Source organism: Schistocerca cancellata, chromosome 1 (assembly GCF_023864275.1).
Source record: "Schistocerca cancellata isolate TAMUIC-IGC-003103 chromosome 1, iqSchCanc2.1, whole genome shotgun sequence".
NCBI lineage: Eukaryota > Metazoa > Arthropoda > Insecta > Orthoptera > Acrididae > Schistocerca > Schistocerca cancellata.
In genome coordinates this window covers 518,594,432-518,612,698 of record NC_064626.1, presented here as the reverse complement: position 1 = coordinate 518,612,698, position 18,267 = coordinate 518,594,432, and the positions used below count along the sequence as shown (strand labels likewise).

The 18,267-nt window shown below is 39.1% G+C and overlaps 1 protein-coding gene across 1 annotated transcript in view; it reads right to left on the bottom strand.

Moving 5' to 3' along the window:
- The window catches only part of LOC126178791 (DDB1- and CUL4-associated factor 1), a 258,124-nt gene that overhangs the window by 69,241 nt on the left and 170,616 nt on the right, over positions 1 to 18,267 (bottom strand). Inside the window, exons 11-14 of the mRNA XM_049924559.1 lie at positions 11,551 to 11,684; positions 7,078 to 7,216; positions 1,773 to 1,979; positions 268 to 434 (exon numbers count right to left, since the gene is read on the bottom strand). Of these exons, the coding sequence (XP_049780516.1) occupies positions 268 to 434; positions 1,773 to 1,979; positions 7,078 to 7,216; positions 11,551 to 11,684 (647 nt within the window). The remainder of the gene's footprint in view (positions 1 to 267; positions 435 to 1,772; positions 1,980 to 7,077; positions 7,217 to 11,550; positions 11,685 to 18,267) is intronic.

Sequence of the window (18,267 nt, the reverse complement as noted above, 5' to 3'; positions counted from 1 at the left end):
TCATTTCATACTGGTACACCTGGTCCATATATTGTCTACATCAAATGAAAAGTACCTACAGTCACCACAATTGCTATAGATAATATTAACTTCACAATAGCAGGAATAGAATTTTTATAATTAGCATAGTTAGTATTTGTAGTGGTAGCTCAATACTGTTTCAAGACACCATAAACTGGTGTACACACAACGCTGGAAAAAAAAAGAGGAGGAGAAAGATCACATTCAGCACCACAACGCTAATCAAAAACATATCTTGAAACTCACCTGCCACCAGATGAATTCCATTCATATGCAAATGCAATAATTTGCAGCAGTAATGTTATTCCTCCCAAACGGATCAGTTCTTCAACAGGTTCCCAATGCGCCCGAAAAGGCATGTTTTCAAATAATAGCTGTACTTGCTCTTTAACTTCTTCAGGGTTTGTCTTCAACTGTGACAAAAAAGAATTTGAGAAATTAACTATCCAAATAAACCTTTAAAATGTAAAATTACATGAGGCAGCTAGTTCTCATATCTTTTATGTAATTTGACCAATGGACTTCTTAGGGTGAGCAATGAACTCCACATAATGGAGGTTAACAGTAAAATAAAATGATTTTATCTGCAGTGGATCTTCAAACTAGTATCACTTCACTTCACAGTCAAATATCCATAAGAACATCTTTGTGTTAAGATGCTACACCTTCTCATATCTACACATCCAAATTACAATAAAAAACCAACACTGAACCAATACAACAATAAAAAACATAAATGAACTAAAAATATTTGTTCTACAGATAAATAAAATCTGCACGGCAGGTGGCAGCAGCTAACACACGTACACATAAAATTGGTGGCTTTTGGAATTAGGGGTTCTTTCAGTAGTGGAGAAGAAAGTGTTGGAGAAAAGGACACTGAGAAGGCTTCAGTGTACAGGAAAAGTCACCCAGCACCTCAGCTGATGGCAGACTTCCCAGACAATTCATTCCCCCCTGGCCCATGAATTTTCCTGTATCCTGAAGCCTTAAATGTCTCCTCTCCTCCAACATTTTCCTCTCAGCCATAAGAAAGAGGGAACTTCTGATTCAAACAACCAAGAATTTTATACCTCATCTGATTATTGTATACTGAAACATTTGGTGAATGAGCAAAGACATATGACACCTTCTTACTCTAAAATTCTCAAGCAACGAGGTTTCATTTATTTTTACTAGCAATACATGTCTGCATGGGTTTGCATATGAAATTATGCTACCTTGTCTTACATAAAAAGAGTCCTTGCCTCTTTTGTCAACAATTTTTTTATTCACTAATGCAATTTATTTTCACAATCATTTCATTAGCAACAGGACTGATGAAATATTGCAGAATACAGAGATTATTTGTCCAACAAAAGCTTCAATGAATACTTATAAAAATTAGTAAAGCTATTTTACAACACGTGATTGTAATATAAAAATGCATTCTAATTACATTCCAGTCTTAATGCACACATTTAGTTCAGTAAGCATTACTAAGTAAATCATATGCTCTCATTCAACAATACTAAATAACTGCAAATAACTTTTTTTTCCTGCAAAACTTAAAGCAGAGGATTGCTGAAGTGCAGCTACATAAACTGCTGTACAAAACACAAACTATGATGTGGCAAAGAATTGGGCAAAGATAAAATCAAACTCTTAACACAACTACTATAGTAGTCTCAGTCACACAAAAGATGTGCATGTAATCATAAAACCTCACTGTGCCCCAGAAAAGGTGATTATAGGAGCTGTGGAGCACTGACCTTTGCTGGGAGCTGTCCAAGTTCCATTTGTCCTCCAGATTCCCTGAGCTGATTTCTTCGCACACTTTCAGCTTTTATACATAAGTGAGCCTCTAAGTAACGCTTTAAGGCAACACAAACATGCCGCACAATTTGTCTTGCTGAATTCTCTTCATCTTCATTTAGTGTTGTTTCTTCTTCAACGGACAAGATAGGTTGAGTACTGATCTGCAAGTGAAAGGTATTCTATACATTCTGCAGAGATAGATAGATTTGTGTGTGTGTGTGTGTGTGTGTGTGTGTGTGTGTGTGTGTGTGTGTGTGTGTGTGTGTGCATGCACACACATGTGTGAGCTGTGGTGTGCATGCACACACATGTGTGAGCTGTGGTGTGCATGCACACACATGTGTGAGCTGTGGTGTGCATGCACTTGTGAGGTACATGGGAGGGGCAGCATGTGTGTGTTGTGGTGATATTAAAGTGTGCAAAATACTAATGGCACATCAGGCAAGTACAACAGATCTGCACTGTAAGAACAATTATTTTCTACTTTTTTTTTCAAACATAGCAAAAAGATAATACTAAAAACCCTTAGCAGTTATACTGGCAGTCTCCACAGGTGAATACTCATTACATCATACCATGAAGTTTGCTCAATTTGTAGCTTTTTTAGTGTTTCATGTCTCAATCTGTAAAAAGAGAACCCTTATAGGATTGCTTTGTTGTCCATCCATTTGTCTGTACATCTGTCCAATTATTAAGAACCCTTTTTCTCATGGACGAGTAGACATACTAAGTTCAAATTAAAGTCAAAGATTAAGATCTATGATCTCTTGGAGAAGTAACAATTTTAAGCTTTTATGTAAATTCAGTCAAAAGATAAGACCATTTATGTCATATTTTGATACCTGAAAACTCATTCATCAAAATCTGTGATGTACTTCCCACTGACATATAATCATGAAATTTGTTCATAAGCAAGTTTTCACAATACAAGTAAAGGAAAAACCCGAACTTGTTCATTTTTAATCACACCATACGAAAAATATTTCTTTTGTCGTATGTCATCCAACTTCAAACTTGATACTAAAACATTCTTCAAAGTCTTGGAATCCCTTGGACAAATATCTTACCAGTATTAATGCTGATGTAAAAAATCATGAATATTCTTGATTCCCGGAATGGATAAACAGTGTATATACATAACTAAATTTGTACAGAACCCTCAGTGAACGAGCCATTTTTATTTACATAGGCAACTATATGGACCTTCCCCCAAACCTTACAAATTCAGCTAGTTGCATTTTAAATTGTATTGTGTACTTCAGACAGAATGCTCTTGTCATCATCAGGAAATTGTAATAAGGACAGGGGCTTTATGGGTACAAAAATTGCAATAAAACCAAAAATTTCACAGTGAAGAATGAAACAGCACAACTACTCATGTATTTACTTTGAGAGTCAATTCTAAGCTATGTTGCATTGCAATTAGGTTTTAGGAGAGAGTTATGCTAATTGAAAATAAGGATAACAAAATGTAATGCACAGATGGATGCCACAGTCAGAGTATAAATGAAGAAAGATTAACATTATCTTCGGTCCAACCCAGTCTTCATAACAATTCGAGCTAATGACAACTAATATCACAGCCAGCACAACAGTGATGTTGCCTTTAAACAAAGGAAGCAGTTTGCAAATAAATACATTGTAGAAATTGACATCTGCAAGGGAATAGTTGTGATACCAACAAAAATTAAGATCACATGTGCAAATTAAGGATATAACTTCAATTTATGCATGGAATGTCGATGAAAGATGCAGTGATCAATGTAGAAATCGGACAATGAGAACTTTAAAACAAATAAGTTGCAAGCACTGGGTTTTCAGAGTACTCCGCGCAAGCTGTTTGTCATGTGACATCATCAATAATGCTAACATAATGGGCACAACACTGTTGTGATTAATTGCACAACTATGTCGAAGCACAGTCTGCTAGTGTTTAAGAACCATATAATACCACAACAGTTAACAAGACTACTAAGCTTTTCACAACATACAGGAAAATGGCATAGTCCTCGTTGTAATGTCCCTGCACACAGACCCATTGTGTAACTGACAAAAGACATAAAATTTAGAAATATCTGAAGAAAGATATTTGCTTCTTCATTCTTAAGAAAGACAATGACAAAAAGTTGTTTTCTGAAAAACTCTCTCAATGGTAAGATAACGTCATTTAAAAGCAATTGTGGTCACCAACCTTTAGATAGCAACCCACAACACAATCTTATTTCTGTACCACATTATTTGGATAAATGTGGTGTAAAGTTTGCTTCAGAATCCAACAATTTAAAACTCCAGCAGCAATGGCTACAGTCTTCTTGACAAGTTATTCCTACCAACAAAGGCAAATGCCCCATGAAAGTAAACTAAATTCAGAAAACACAAAAAAGCTTTTCAACTACTTGTACAGTAATGATTTAACACACAGGCAAACTAGAAAATGTCTCGAATTATTTAAGATGCTGGCTATTATAGCCAAAATTTTCTTCACTGCCACCGATCGACTTAACCAATAGTGTGCAACTGCGAGGCAATCATTTGATTTTCACATTCCCTTTCTAAAATATCTGTCTGAACATAACACATTATTAATTTATTGAGGTGCTTTAATGCTTCCCTCCCACAGCGAGAGCAATGATAGCTCACAGTTAAAAAATAGGAACCCCTGCAAATTAATTCAGCCATCATTTAGCAGACAAATGGAGAAATCCGTAATTGCAACACTTTGCTATGTTTCTCAACACACTGCATGCTGGTAGTTATACACTGAAGTGACAAAAGGTATGGGATAGCAATATGCACATGTGCAGATGGCAGTAGTATCACGTACACAAGGTATAAAAGGGCAGTGCATTTGTGGAGCTGTTATTTGTACTCAGGAGATTCATATGAAAAGGTTTCCAACATGATTATGGCTGCATGCCAGGAATTAACCGACTTTAAATCTGGAATAGTAGTTGGAGCTAGAAGCGTGAGACATTCCATTTTAGAAATCATTGGGGAATTCAAAATTCAAAGATCCACAGTGCCAAGAGTGTGCCAAGGAAACCACATTTCAGGCGTTAACTCTCAACTCTGAGAGCGTGGCGGCCAATAGTCTTCATTTAATGACTGAGAAAAAGAGGCATTTGCGTAGTTGTCAATGCTAACAGACAAGCAAAACTGTGAAATAACCGCAGAAATCAATGTGGGATGTTACTGTGTCTTCTGGTCCAACTGAACTGATCATTGACTGGAAATGGTTACCGTATTTACTCGAATGTAAGCCGCACTCGAATCTAAGCCGCACCTGAAAAATGAGACTCGAAATAAAGGAAAAAAAATTCCCAAATCTATAAGTCACACCTGAAATTTGAGACTCAAAATTCAAGGGGAGAGAAAAGTTTTAGGCCGCACCTCCAAATCGAAACAAAGTTGGTCCATTGTAATATGAGACACAATTTAGGTTGAATGAATGACGATACAGCTACAGTAGTTTGGTTCGAGTCGAAAGCTTAGCAGTTAAGCTTTACCAGCTACCCATTGTTATGCGTCAGGCGCTCCGTCCGTATTTATACGGATACCCTTTCTTTTTCACGTGCTTCGTATGGTTTGAATCGATTGCTTATTTTGCTTTGATCTGATAAGTGCCGTTTTCTATGTTATAGGTGTTTACGTCAGTCACTCCAAGCTGAAAATGCATTACTATACTGTGTCATGCATTGTTTGTCGCATTCTGATAGTGCGTGTTTACGGCCTGTCGCTGCTTGCGGCATGGCTTGCCTTTGTGCGCGCTACCGCCGCCTACAATTAAAAAAAAAAGAGAGGAATCGTCTCATTAGCGAAACAATGGCAAGAGACTGCTATTTGTTGTTACTTACACTGCTGCTTTCTTTGATAATGATCAACAAGAACCAAAATAATAGACTGCGTTTGATATAACATGTTCTGAACGAGAGTTTGGCAAAAATTTTTCTCCGTTTGAAAATCTTTGCGGCCGCTTCTTTAGTACATCAAATTCTGCACAGAAATTAGTCATCTTAGATTTAAAAATCTAGTCAGTTGCCGTGCTTCATTTCTAACTGTATAACTATTAGGCATAAGAGTAATACGAATATAAACATGACACGATACGTATATTCTTCCGCGTTTGCTGGTGTCTCACTCTAGTTTCGTAGTTTATTTGGCAGACAGGATTTAAATGAGATAGAAGCAAACACGAAAGAATACATGGCAAAATGTTTATATTCATATTATTCTTATGGTGAAGAGAATACTGCATGTGATTCACATTTCATCAGGTTTCTATTAGCAACTATCTCTTCTCACAGGTAGGAAAAAATTCAGAACGTAGAGTTGGCCATACTGACAAAAATCCCAGTATTACCAGTCGGATTTTCGTAGTACATTGAAATTCGAAGATGAACAATACGGAATTTGTATTTACTTCGTTGGATAATGTATGAAAATGCAGTGGTCGAAACTCGGTCGGAGAAAAAAAGCTCGTCTTCCAATTTTTTTTTTTTTTAAATTTTATTTACTGACGCAGAGGTTTTGGCGCCAGTATTTATCTTTGTGCCTACAAAGGATGCCTGTGTAGCGCTACATATATTCGATGGCAGAAGTTAGTTGTGGCGGCTCTTATCAACATTTTTCAGAACTTCAGCTTGCTTTGCACTCGATTCTAAGCCGCAGGCGGTTTTTTGGATTACAAAAACCGGAAAAAAAGTGCGGCTTAGATTCGAGTAAATACGGTATGTTGGGCTACTCAGAGACCATCTGCAGCCCTGCATGGATTTCGTGTTCCCAAACATATCATTGGGCCACTACTGTTTCAGACTGGTATGACGAACATTTTGGACAATTCCTGCGAATGATCCGGTCATCTGGATTGCCCAATATGAATGCCATCGAAAGTTTATGGAACATAATCGAGAGGTCAGTTTGTGCACAAAATCTCGCAACAGCAACACTTTTGTAATTATTGACGGCTATAGAGACAGCTTGGCTCAGTATTTCTGCAGGGGGCTTTCCGTGACCTGCTGACTCCACGCCACGTCAAGTTGCTGCACTACACTGGGCAAAAGGCGGTCCAATGCAATATTAGGAAATATTCCATGACTTTTGTCACCTCAGTGTATAAATTTAGCTTTTTCTACAGTGCACTGTTTCATGTCGTTTTCTGCCTTCCTGCATAAAAAATATTAAGTACATCAAACAAAATTACTAATAAAATCACTGTCTGCTATAGACGGATAAACAGAAAGTTTGATCAAAAATACTTGCCAAGTTATATAATTTACGGAGACCATCTTGTGCATCAAATTCCAGGAGAATTACTCGAAACTGAAATGATAGCCCAAAAAACATTGTTGCATGACATCTTCCTGAATCATGAGAACACTCGAGCAACCACAACGAGTACCTGGGGGAAAAAAAAAATTAATAGTCACTCAAATCAACAAATTAGAAACATTACTTCCACAAATTTTCATTCTATAATAGAAAAAAGGCAGAACTTTTAGCGACCATATGACTATGAGTCCTAAGAAACTATGCAACAATAATGCATAACACAACAGCCCAAACACTGCCTACTTCGTACTTTCCTTAAGAGCATGCACACCTCCAAGATTTTGTTCAGGTGATTAACCTATCTATTTGTTTACTGTTTTCTTTCAGGTATCTTATCCACTTTTCCATTCTCTACATTATTTCTAATTCCCAATGGTGAAACTTGACCGCTGAATCATTTTCAGTGGTATAATTCATGTTCTGGAATTTAAATTTCTTATACAAAGTTGTCTCTCTGGATCACAACTCTGTACACTTGCATCATGATCACAGACTCCTATATTTCATACAGGTCAATGTCAGCTAAGGTATATGTCCATTATTTATGTTCATAACAATGCAGTGAAGTTTTAATACAAACTTGTTCCTGAATTACAAAAACATATTCAACTACTGTGAGAGTTACAAAACATTTACATACAGCTTGTCAATTTCAGTTCATAAGCCTGATGCAGGAAGAGGGACAAAATGACAGAGAAATAAACGAGCGGTGGAGAAACCAGAAGCATTTTGGAAGTGTGTCAGAAGCCTGATCCAGCAAGGATGTACCCCAAACCAGTAAAAAGATTATATACCAGTCATACTATGTCCTGAACCTGACATATGCATCAGAAACATGGGTTATGAATGGAAGAGAGAAAAGCAAAGTACGAGATAGTGAGATGAAATTCTTGAGAAACAGTATTGGAGTGACAAAGACAGTCAGGTTAAGAAATGAGAGGATCAGAGAGTTAATGAAGGTGGAACCATTACAGGAGGAGATAGAGAAATTAAGGCTGAGATGGTATGGACACGTTAAGAGAATGTTGGAGAAGAGGATACCCAGGATGATACACGAGATGAAACTAGAAGGAAAGAGACCAAGAGGAGGACTGAGAGACAGATGGCTGAAAGGCGTAGAGGAATGCGTCCAGAAGAAAGGAGAAGACTGGACTAAGGTGAAGACGGAGATATGGTGGCAAGACAGAAGACAATGGAGAGACCTATGTTCCATACAGACCTGGCCAGAGGCTGGAAACTGCCCAAGATTATGATGATGAATATCAACTTATTACTTATCTGTAAATATTAAGACATTTTCCAGTAATACAAAGGTCAACATAATAACTGCACCAGGTATGGCCAACATAATAACTGCACCAGGTATCAAGTACTTCCAATCAAATTACTGTTAACTGTAACACATTAAAGTGCAATTAGCAGTACAATTCTGTTAACTGCTTTTGTTGTTGTTGTGGTTGTCTTCAGTCCAGATACTGGTTTGATGCAACTCTCCATGCTACTCTATCCTGTGCAAGCTGCTTCATCTCCGAATGACTACTGCAACCTACATCCTTCTGAAACTGCTTAGTGTATTCATCTCTTGGTCTCCCTCTACGATTTGTACCCTCCACGCTTCCACCCAATACTAAATTGGTGATCCCTTGATGCCTCAGAAAGTGTACTACCAACTGATCCCTTCTACTGCTCAAGTTCATTAGTTACTTGATCTACCCATTTAATCTTTAGCATTCTTCTGTATCACCACATTTCGAAAGCTTCTACTCTCTTCTTGTCTAAACTATTTATCATCCACGTTTCACTTCCATACCATGGCTACACTCCATACAAATACTTTAAGAAAAGACTTCCTGACAACTAAATCTACACTGGATGTTAACAAATTTCTCTTCTTCAGAGACGCTTCCCTTGCCATAGCCAGTCTACATTTTATACCCTCTCTACTTCAACCATCATCAGTTATTTTGCTCTCCAAATAGCAAACTCATTTACTACTTTAAGCATCTCGTTTCCTAATCTAATACCCTCAGCGTCACCCAATTTAATTTGACTACATTCCATTGTCGTATGGTTTTTGTCGATGTTCATCTTATATCCTCCTTTCAAGACACTGTTCATTCCATTCAACTGCTCTTCCAGGTCCTTTGCTGTCTCTGACAGAATTACAATGCCAATGACAAACCTCAAAGTTTTTACTTCTTCTCCATGGATTTTATTTCCTGCTCCAAATTTTTGTTTTGTTTCTTTTACTGCCTCCTCAATATACAAATTGAATAACATCAGGGATAGGCTACAACACTGTGTCACTCCCTTCTCAACGACTGCTTCCCTTTCAAGCTCGTCGACTCTTATATCAGCCATCTGGTTTCTGTACAAACTGTAAATAGCATTTTGCTCCCAGTATTTTTCCCTGTCGCCTTCAGAACTGGAAAGAGAGTATTCCAGTCAACATTGTCAAAAGCTTTGTCAAGTCTACAAATGATAGAAATGTAGTTTTCCCTTTCCTTAATCTATCTTCTAAGATAAGTTGTAGGGTCAGTATTGCCTCACGTGTTCCTACATTTCTATGAAATCCAAACTTATCTTACCCGAGGTCAGCTTTTACCAGTTTTTTCATTTGTCTGTAAAGAATCCGTGTTAGTATTTTGCAGCCGTGACTTATTAAACTGATAGTTCGGTAATTTTCACACCTGTGAACACCTGATATCTTTGGGTTTGGAATTTTATATACTTCTTAAAGTCTGAGTGTCTTTCGTTTGTCTCATATATCTTGCTCATTAGATGGTGGAGCTTTGACTTGGCTGGCACTCCCAAAGCTATCAATAGTTCTAATGGAATGTTGTCCTCTCCTGGGGCCTTGTTTTGACTTCAATCTTTCAGTGCTCCATCAAATTCTTCATGCAGTATCGTATCTTCCATTGCATCTTCATCAGTGCCCTCTTCCATTTCCGTAATATTGCCCTCAACTACCTCGCCCTTGTACAGACCCTCTATATACTCCTTCCACCTTTCTGCTTTCCCTTCTTTGCTTAGAACTGGTTTTCCATCTGAGCTCTTGATATTCATACAAGTGATTCTCTTTCTCCAAAGGTCTCTTTCATTTTGATGTAGGAAGAATCTATGTTACCCCTACTGAAATATGTCTCTACAGTCTTACATTTGTCCCCTAGCCATTCCTGCTTAGCCATTTTGCACCTCCTGTCGATCTCATTTTTGAGACGGGGATTCCTTTTCACCTGCTTCATTTACTGCATTTTTATATTTTCTTCTTCCATCAATTAAATTCAATATCTCTTCTGTTACCCAAGGATTTCTACTAGCCCTCATCTTTTTACCTACTTGATCCTCTGCTGCCTTCACTATTTCATCTCTCTAAGCTACCCATTCTTCTTCTACTTTGTTCTTTCCCCCGTTCTTGTCAATTGTTTGCTAATGCTCTCTCTGAAACTCTCTACAACCTCTGGTTCTTTCAGTTTATCCAGGTCCCATCACCTGAAATTCCCACCTTTTTGCAGTTTCTTCGGCTTTAATCTACAGTCCATAACCACTATATTGTGGTCAGAGTCCACATCTACCCCCGGAAATGTCTTATAATTTAAAACCTGGTTCCTAAATCTCTGTCTTACACCATTATATAATCTATCTGAAACCTTCCAGGGTCTACAGGCCTCTTCCATATATATAATCTTCTTTCACGATTCTTAAACCAAATGTTAGCTATGATTACGTTTTTTGCTTTTCCTGTTATTTAAAGCAACTTAATTGCTATACCTCAATCAGAATAACAAAGTTTTTGATCGCTGAGTATGGGCAGGGTGATGTTGCTGGTTCATGTCTGTCTGCACACACAATACGGCTACCACAGCAACAGCTGGGCATTTCTGTTCCATATACATACACTCATTGCTCATTAACATGCTGTATTGGGTTGGAAGAAGATTAGATTTATCATCCCACCAACATTGAGGTTTTAGAGGTAGAGTATTGGATTTGCTTAGAAGAGTGGTAGGAGTCTTATTATGCTTATTATTACTTTTCTGTGCACCTTCATGACTAGTTTTAAAACATTCTGCCAAATAAAGTAACCACTGCACAGAGAAATAATTCAAACAACAAAAAATGATCACTATTCTGTTACTGCCTGCAAGTGTTGACTGCAGCAAACTGTGGCAAAAGTGCCTGAAGTAGAGTGATATGGCAATAGTAAGCACAATACAATGTATGACAAGGTACACTCTCTGGTTGTTGCTATGGTAGCTGTCCTGTAAACACTCAGCTATCAATCAACTTTGTTATTCTAAACCAGGTATTATACTCTGAAATGAGAGACAATTTTTAGGAAATGACAGTGTTAACCAATATCCAATATGACTAATTATCAGTATATAATGGGAGGTTCATTACCGAACTAATTCTGATATAAGATGATGTGGTAACTGACATACTCTCTCCATGGCATCTTCACAATAGGCTAAGTAGTATAGACATATAGAAACTCCAGTTGCTGCGACACTGGGCCGAGGAACTTCTAACAAAGCCTGAAACAACATAAATCAATTAAGATATGCAAAAGTATGCTTGAACACTCAATGTGTAATGCAGATTTCAGGCTTTAACAGTATTTCTTGTGATACACAATATAAACAGCAAGCAGATGGAACATTTGGAAATAAGTAAAAGTAGTTTTCTGACAGTTTGAATCCTCCGAAATTAAACGTTTTAACGAACCCAGGAATATTGTTACACGATGGATTATAATATCTAATCATCAACCTACTGCAATCCCTCAAAAATACTCTAACCCAAAGTTTTGCATCCCACTAGTGCACTGACCTTCACTCCCGTGTTGTGAATACCTTAATATTTAATTCTTCATATCAAATACCATATCAGGAGACAAGAGCTCAGAAAAGAAAGAAACAAAAAATTCAAATTATTATGAGATAAAGGTAAAAATTTTCAACTAATCACTATTCAATCTGCTGATAATGCATTTGAGCTATGTAAAGAATAATTATGGGTGCTGTGAATAATACGCGCTTTGTTCTATGACAACTGTCTTGCTGATTCCTTACTGACAACCACACTAAAGAAGTTTTTCAAGGATAAAAGTTGTTATTTATTCACTATGATGTATTGCAAATTTCCTATTCTACCTTTACACTACACAGTGGTGTATCAGTACTGAAGACGTGAAACAAATGCAAGATGTAGATCCTAATTATGAGATAAATGGGACAATGACTTTCAAATGAAATTTCTGTAAATACACTGTGGATATTTGTGTAAATTTTCTCTGGTTAGGATGTAATCAGCAAATGATAATCTATCCAATGTGACATAAATGCAGCTATTGGTAAATATGAAGGTAAGAAGAAATCCAGTCATAAATCTATCTCAGCCACAACAGGCTTATCCACATCATCTTAGGCTTAACATATAATTACGTATCTAAATACTAACTCAGTATGATGAAGTATACACCAAAATAAAAAACCAGTAGGATGATGTAACTGATAACATCCATAATTTTGATAAAAAATAAAATATTAGAATGTCGTACTTCAGTTTGGAAAGGCTAATTACAATGTGTTCGAAGTTGCCAGTAATACGAAAAACTAATAGAAAAAATCCACAATATAATGTCACACACACACACACACACACACACACACACACACACACACAGAGAGAGAGAGAGAGAGAGAGAGAGAGAGAGTGGCGGGGCGGTGGGGGTTGTGTTACGCACAATCTTTTCATTGCGACGGAGAGGATGGGGTGCAGAGTGAGGAAGAAGTGGTGGTGAGAAAGGTTGTGAGGGGGTAAGGAAGTATAGGGAAGTGAGAAAAGGAGGGAAAGATGACTCGGCAGCAGCGGTGAAATTGTGTATTATTAATAACAGCAAAAAATGATAGTGCAGTGTGTTTTATAAAAGAGATAAAATGTAGAATAATAGGACATGAGAAAATTTGGAGCAGATGTGGACCACGACATGATGGATGGACGACAAGACAATGAGTACGGGTATCACAGCAATGAAGAGTGTGAAGAGAAGATCCCCTTGGCAAGGATACTAAAGTAACTATTTTGAGTTACTACTATTGTGCACAGAAGCCCAATGATTCGCCTTGCTATTTGACAGTTGTCATTAACATGAGTTAACAGTTCCTTAGTTGTTACAAGCATACAGAATGCCGCACAGTTACTGGAGCACCGTTGGTGGATTAAGTGACACGTTTCACATGTGGCTCTAATGTTGGTAGAACAACAATAACAATCAATTATTGATAAAATTATTTAATTGGATAGATAAAAAATCTAATCACCAAGCAATGGCAGAACACACACATAAAAGACTGTTGTGATTGGCAAGCTTTCGGAGCCAGTAGCTCCTTCTTCAGGCAAAAGGGTTGAAGGGGAGGGAAGAAGGGTGAAGGAAAAGGACTGAAGAGGTCTAGGTAAATGGGTAGATTTTGGAAAGTCACCCAGAACCGAGTGTCAGCGGACACTTACCGTACGGGATAAGGAGGAAAGACTGATTGTCGGGGATTGCATCGGACGAGATTTGAAATCCTCAGAGCTTAAAGGCGGAAGACAGGGTAGTATGCAAGACAGAGATCACTACTAAAACATCATGTACAAGTTAATAAGCATGAGAAGCTAAGTGCATTGTACATAACAGAGGTGGGAGGGGGAGGTAAAAATAAATGGGAAAGACAATGAAAGATGTAGAAAACTAAAACAGAGTGAGGCAGAGTAGTTAGAGCGAAGAAAAGCTGAGATGGAAGAAATTAATGTAAATTAAGGCCCGGTAGGTGGTGAGAACAAAGGACATGTTGTAGTGCTAATTCCCACCTGCACGCATGTGGTGAAACAGGTGCAGAGCTCACAAATGTCATGTTGTAGAGCATACTCTGAAACAGGATATTGCAAGTTGCTAGTATTACCCTCTGCCTGCCTGTGGCCATTCATCCTAATTGATAATCTGATAGTATTCATGCCGATGTAAAAGACTGAATCGTGTTTACATAATAGCTGGAATACGTGTTGTTTCACACGTGGATCTCCCTTTGATAGTATATGTTTTTCCAGTTACAGGACTGTTATAGGTAGCGGTAGGAGGGTGCATAGGGCAAGTCTTGCAGTGGGGACGGTAACAGAGGTAGGAGACATGGGGTAGGGAGATGGGTGCAGAAGGAGCATAGGGCCTGACAAGAATATTACAGAGATTGGGAGGGTGACGGAAAGCTGTTCTGGGTATGGTGGTCAAAATTTCAGACAGAATGGATCTCATTTCAGGGCATGATTTTAGGAAGTCATTGCCCTGTCAAAGTAGCTGATTAACACATTCCAGACCAGGATAATAGTGAGTTACCAAAGGTGTGCTCCAAAGCTGTTTTGTGGAGGGATAAGCAGTACCAGAATTGGATGTGATGACCCAGGAAATCTGCTTTTTAACTAGGCAGTGAAGGCTGAGGTGAGAATGGTAGTGTATTGCTGTAAAGAGTCTGCATCTGAACAAATATGTTTGCCTCGAATGCCAAGGCTGAATGGGAGGGAACGTTTGATATGGAAAGGATTTCAACTGTCAAAATGTAAGTTCTGTTGTTTGTTGGTCGGTTTAATGTGGACGGAAGAGTGTAGCTGTCCTTCAGTGAGGACAAGATCAACAGCAAGGAAAGTGGCATGGGATTCGGAATAGGACAATGTGAAACTTCATTGGGAGAAGGTATTTAGAGATTCCAGGAATTTTAGCACGTCAGCCTCACCATGAGTCCATATGGTAAAGATGTCATCAATGTATCTAAACCAAACCAGGGGCTGCAGACTTATGGATCCCAGGAAAGCCCCCTCCCAAGTGACCCATCAAAAGATTGGTATAGGAAGGAGCCATCCTGGTTCCCATGGCCGTGCCCATGATCTGTTTGTATGTCTGCCCCTCAAGTATGTATTAAGTTGATTAAGATGAGTAGGAAGAATGTCATAGATCTGGAATCAGGTGGGTGCTGACTGAGGAAATGTTCAGCAGCAGACAGACAATGTATGTGGTGGATGTTGGTGTAGAGGGAGGTGGCATCAATGGTGACAAATAAGGTGTATGGTGGGAGTGGGACTGGCACGGATTTCAGATGATCTAGGAAATGGTTGGTATCTTTGGTGTAGGAGGGGAGATTTTGGGTTGCAGGTGTTGATCAACTAAGGCAGATATATGTTCGGTGGGTGCTTTGAAGCAGCAGACAAAGGGATCTACCAATGTATTACTTGATCGAAAGGAATGTGTTAGTGAAGATCTATGCCAGCTGTCTAACACCTCTACATACAGCATCTGTTACTAAATCCCATCCCTGTGATTCAAACTGACCCGCAGTCCCTCCTTAAAACCTCAGGCCCCTCACAAGGACTGACACCTCAATCCATAAAAGTTCCCACCCCATCCAAACAACTCACCCCCACCTTTTCCATTCGTCCTAAGTTTTCAAACTCAATCATCCTGGCTGTCCTATAGTTGCTGGCTTCAAAGCACCCACTGAATGTATACCTGGCTTATTTGATCAACACCTGCAACCCATAGTACAAAAATCCCCCCTCCTACATCAAAGATAGCAACCTTTTCCTAGATCGTCTGAAATCCGTTCCTGTCCCACTCCCACCGCACACCTTGCTTGTCGCCACTGATGCCACTTCCCACTACACCAACGTCCCCCGTGTATATTGTCTATCTGCTGCTGAATATTTCTTCAGTCAGCGCCCACATGATTCAAAATCTATGACATCCTTCCTACTCATCTTAATCAACTTGGTACTTACCAACAACTACTTCACCTTTGAGGGGCAGACATACAAACAGATCAGAGATATGGCCATGGGAACCAGGATGGCTCCTTCCTATGCAAACTTTTTCATATGTCGTTTGGAAGGGGCTTTCCTGAGATACATAAGTCTTCAGTCCCTGGTTTTTTTACCACATGGACTCATGATGAGGCTGACGTGCTAAAATTCCTGGAATCTCTGAATACCATCTGCCAATTAAATTTCACATGGTCCTATCCTGAATCCGATGCCACTTTCCTTGGTGTTGATCTCGTCCTCCCCAACAGACAGCTACACACTTTCGTCCACATTAAACCGACCAACAAACAACAGTACTTACATTTTGGTATTTGCCATCCTTTCCAGGTCAAACATTCCCTTCCATACAGACTTGTCATCCAAGGCAAACATACTTCTTCGGATGCAGACTCTTTACAGCAATACACCAACATTCTCACCTCAGCCTTCACTGCATGTAATTACCCCACCAGCCTAGTTAAAAAGCAGATTTCCTGGGCCATCACATCCAATCCTGTTAGTGCTGATCCCTCCACAAAACAGCTTCAGAGCACACCTTTGGTAACTCACTATTATCCTGGTATGGCATGTGTTAATCAGCAACTTTGACAGGGCAATTACTTCCTAAAATCATGCCCTGAAATGAGATCCATTCTATCTGAAATTTTGACCACCACACCAAAACAGCATTCCGTCACCCTCACGATCTCCGCAATATTCTTGTTAGACCCTATACTCCTTCTGCGCCCATCTCCCTACCTTATGGCTCCTACCCCTGTGACTGTCCCCGCTGCAAGACTTACCCTGTGCACCCTCCTACCACTACCTATAATAGCCCTGTAATTGGTAAAACATATACTATCAAAGGAAGAGCCACCTGTGAAACAACACATCATATTCCAGCTATTATGTAAACACCATTCAGCCTTTTACATTGGCATGACTACCACCAAATTATCAATTAGGATGAATGGACATAGGCAAAGGGTAATACTGGCAACTCGCAATATCCTGTTTCGGAGCATGCTCTACAACATGACATTCGTGAGGTCGGCACCTGTTTCACCACATGCACCATCTGGATTCTTCCCGCTGACACCAGTTTCTCAGAACTCTGCAGGTGAGAACTAGCACTACAACAAGTCCGTAGTTCTTGCGACCCACCTGGCTTTAATTTACATAAATTTCTTCCGTCTCAGCTTTTCTTCACTCTAACTACTCTGCTTCACTCTGTTTTAGTTTTCTACATCTTTCATTATCTTTCCCATCTATTTTTACTGCCCCCTCCCACCTCTGTTATGTACAATGCACTTAGCTTCTCATGCTTATTAACTTGTACATGATGTTTTAGTAGTAATCTCTGTCTGGCATACTAAACTGTCTTCCAACTTTAAGCTTGAGGATTTCAAATCTCGTCCGATGCAATCTCCAACAATCAGTCTTTCCTTCTTATCCCATACGATAAGTCTCCGCTGACCCACGGTTTTGGGTTCAAAAATGGTTCAAATGGCTCTGAGCACTATGGGACTTAACATCTATGATCATCAGTCTCCTAGAACTTAGAACTACTTAAACCTAACTAACCTAAGGACAGCACACAACACCCAGTCATCACGAGGCAGAGAAAATCCCTGACCCCGCCGGGAATCGAACCCGGGATCCCGGGCGTGGGAAGCGAGAACGCTACTGCATGACCACGAGCTGCGGACCGGTTTTGGGTGACTTTCCCAAAATCTACCCTTTTCCTAGACCTCTCCAGTCCTTTTTCTTCACCCTTCTTCCTTCCCCTTCAACCCTTGTACCTGAAGGAGGAGCCACTGGCTCCAAAAGCTTGCCAATCACAACATTCTTTTATGTGTGTGTTCTGTCACTGTCTAATGCTGACAGGATAGGAAATGTTCGTGAGAGAACTACATTAATTGGTTGGTGGGGAATGTAACCGGTCTTGGACCTAAGTCGCACTACTGGGTGAAATGGTGAATATTGACCAATGGCTAATTACCAGTAGCATCACATTTGGAATGGTAGCAGGACAAATTAAATTAATTAAGTTTATGCTCTTGCTGTAATAATGCTGTCTATCTATAAAGGCTCTGTCAATGTTGTTGGCACATATGAGTAACTTCTGATTTATATTGCAATCAAGTCTCCAAGAGTGCCCAGTTGGCAGTGGATGGACTTTAAAGCAATAGTTGAAAGTGTTTAAATTACAGGTAGAAAACAATGCTTGCTGTGTGTGTTTTTAAGGGTTGGCAATCATAAAAAGAATAATGTGAGTTATCTAAGGGTGAG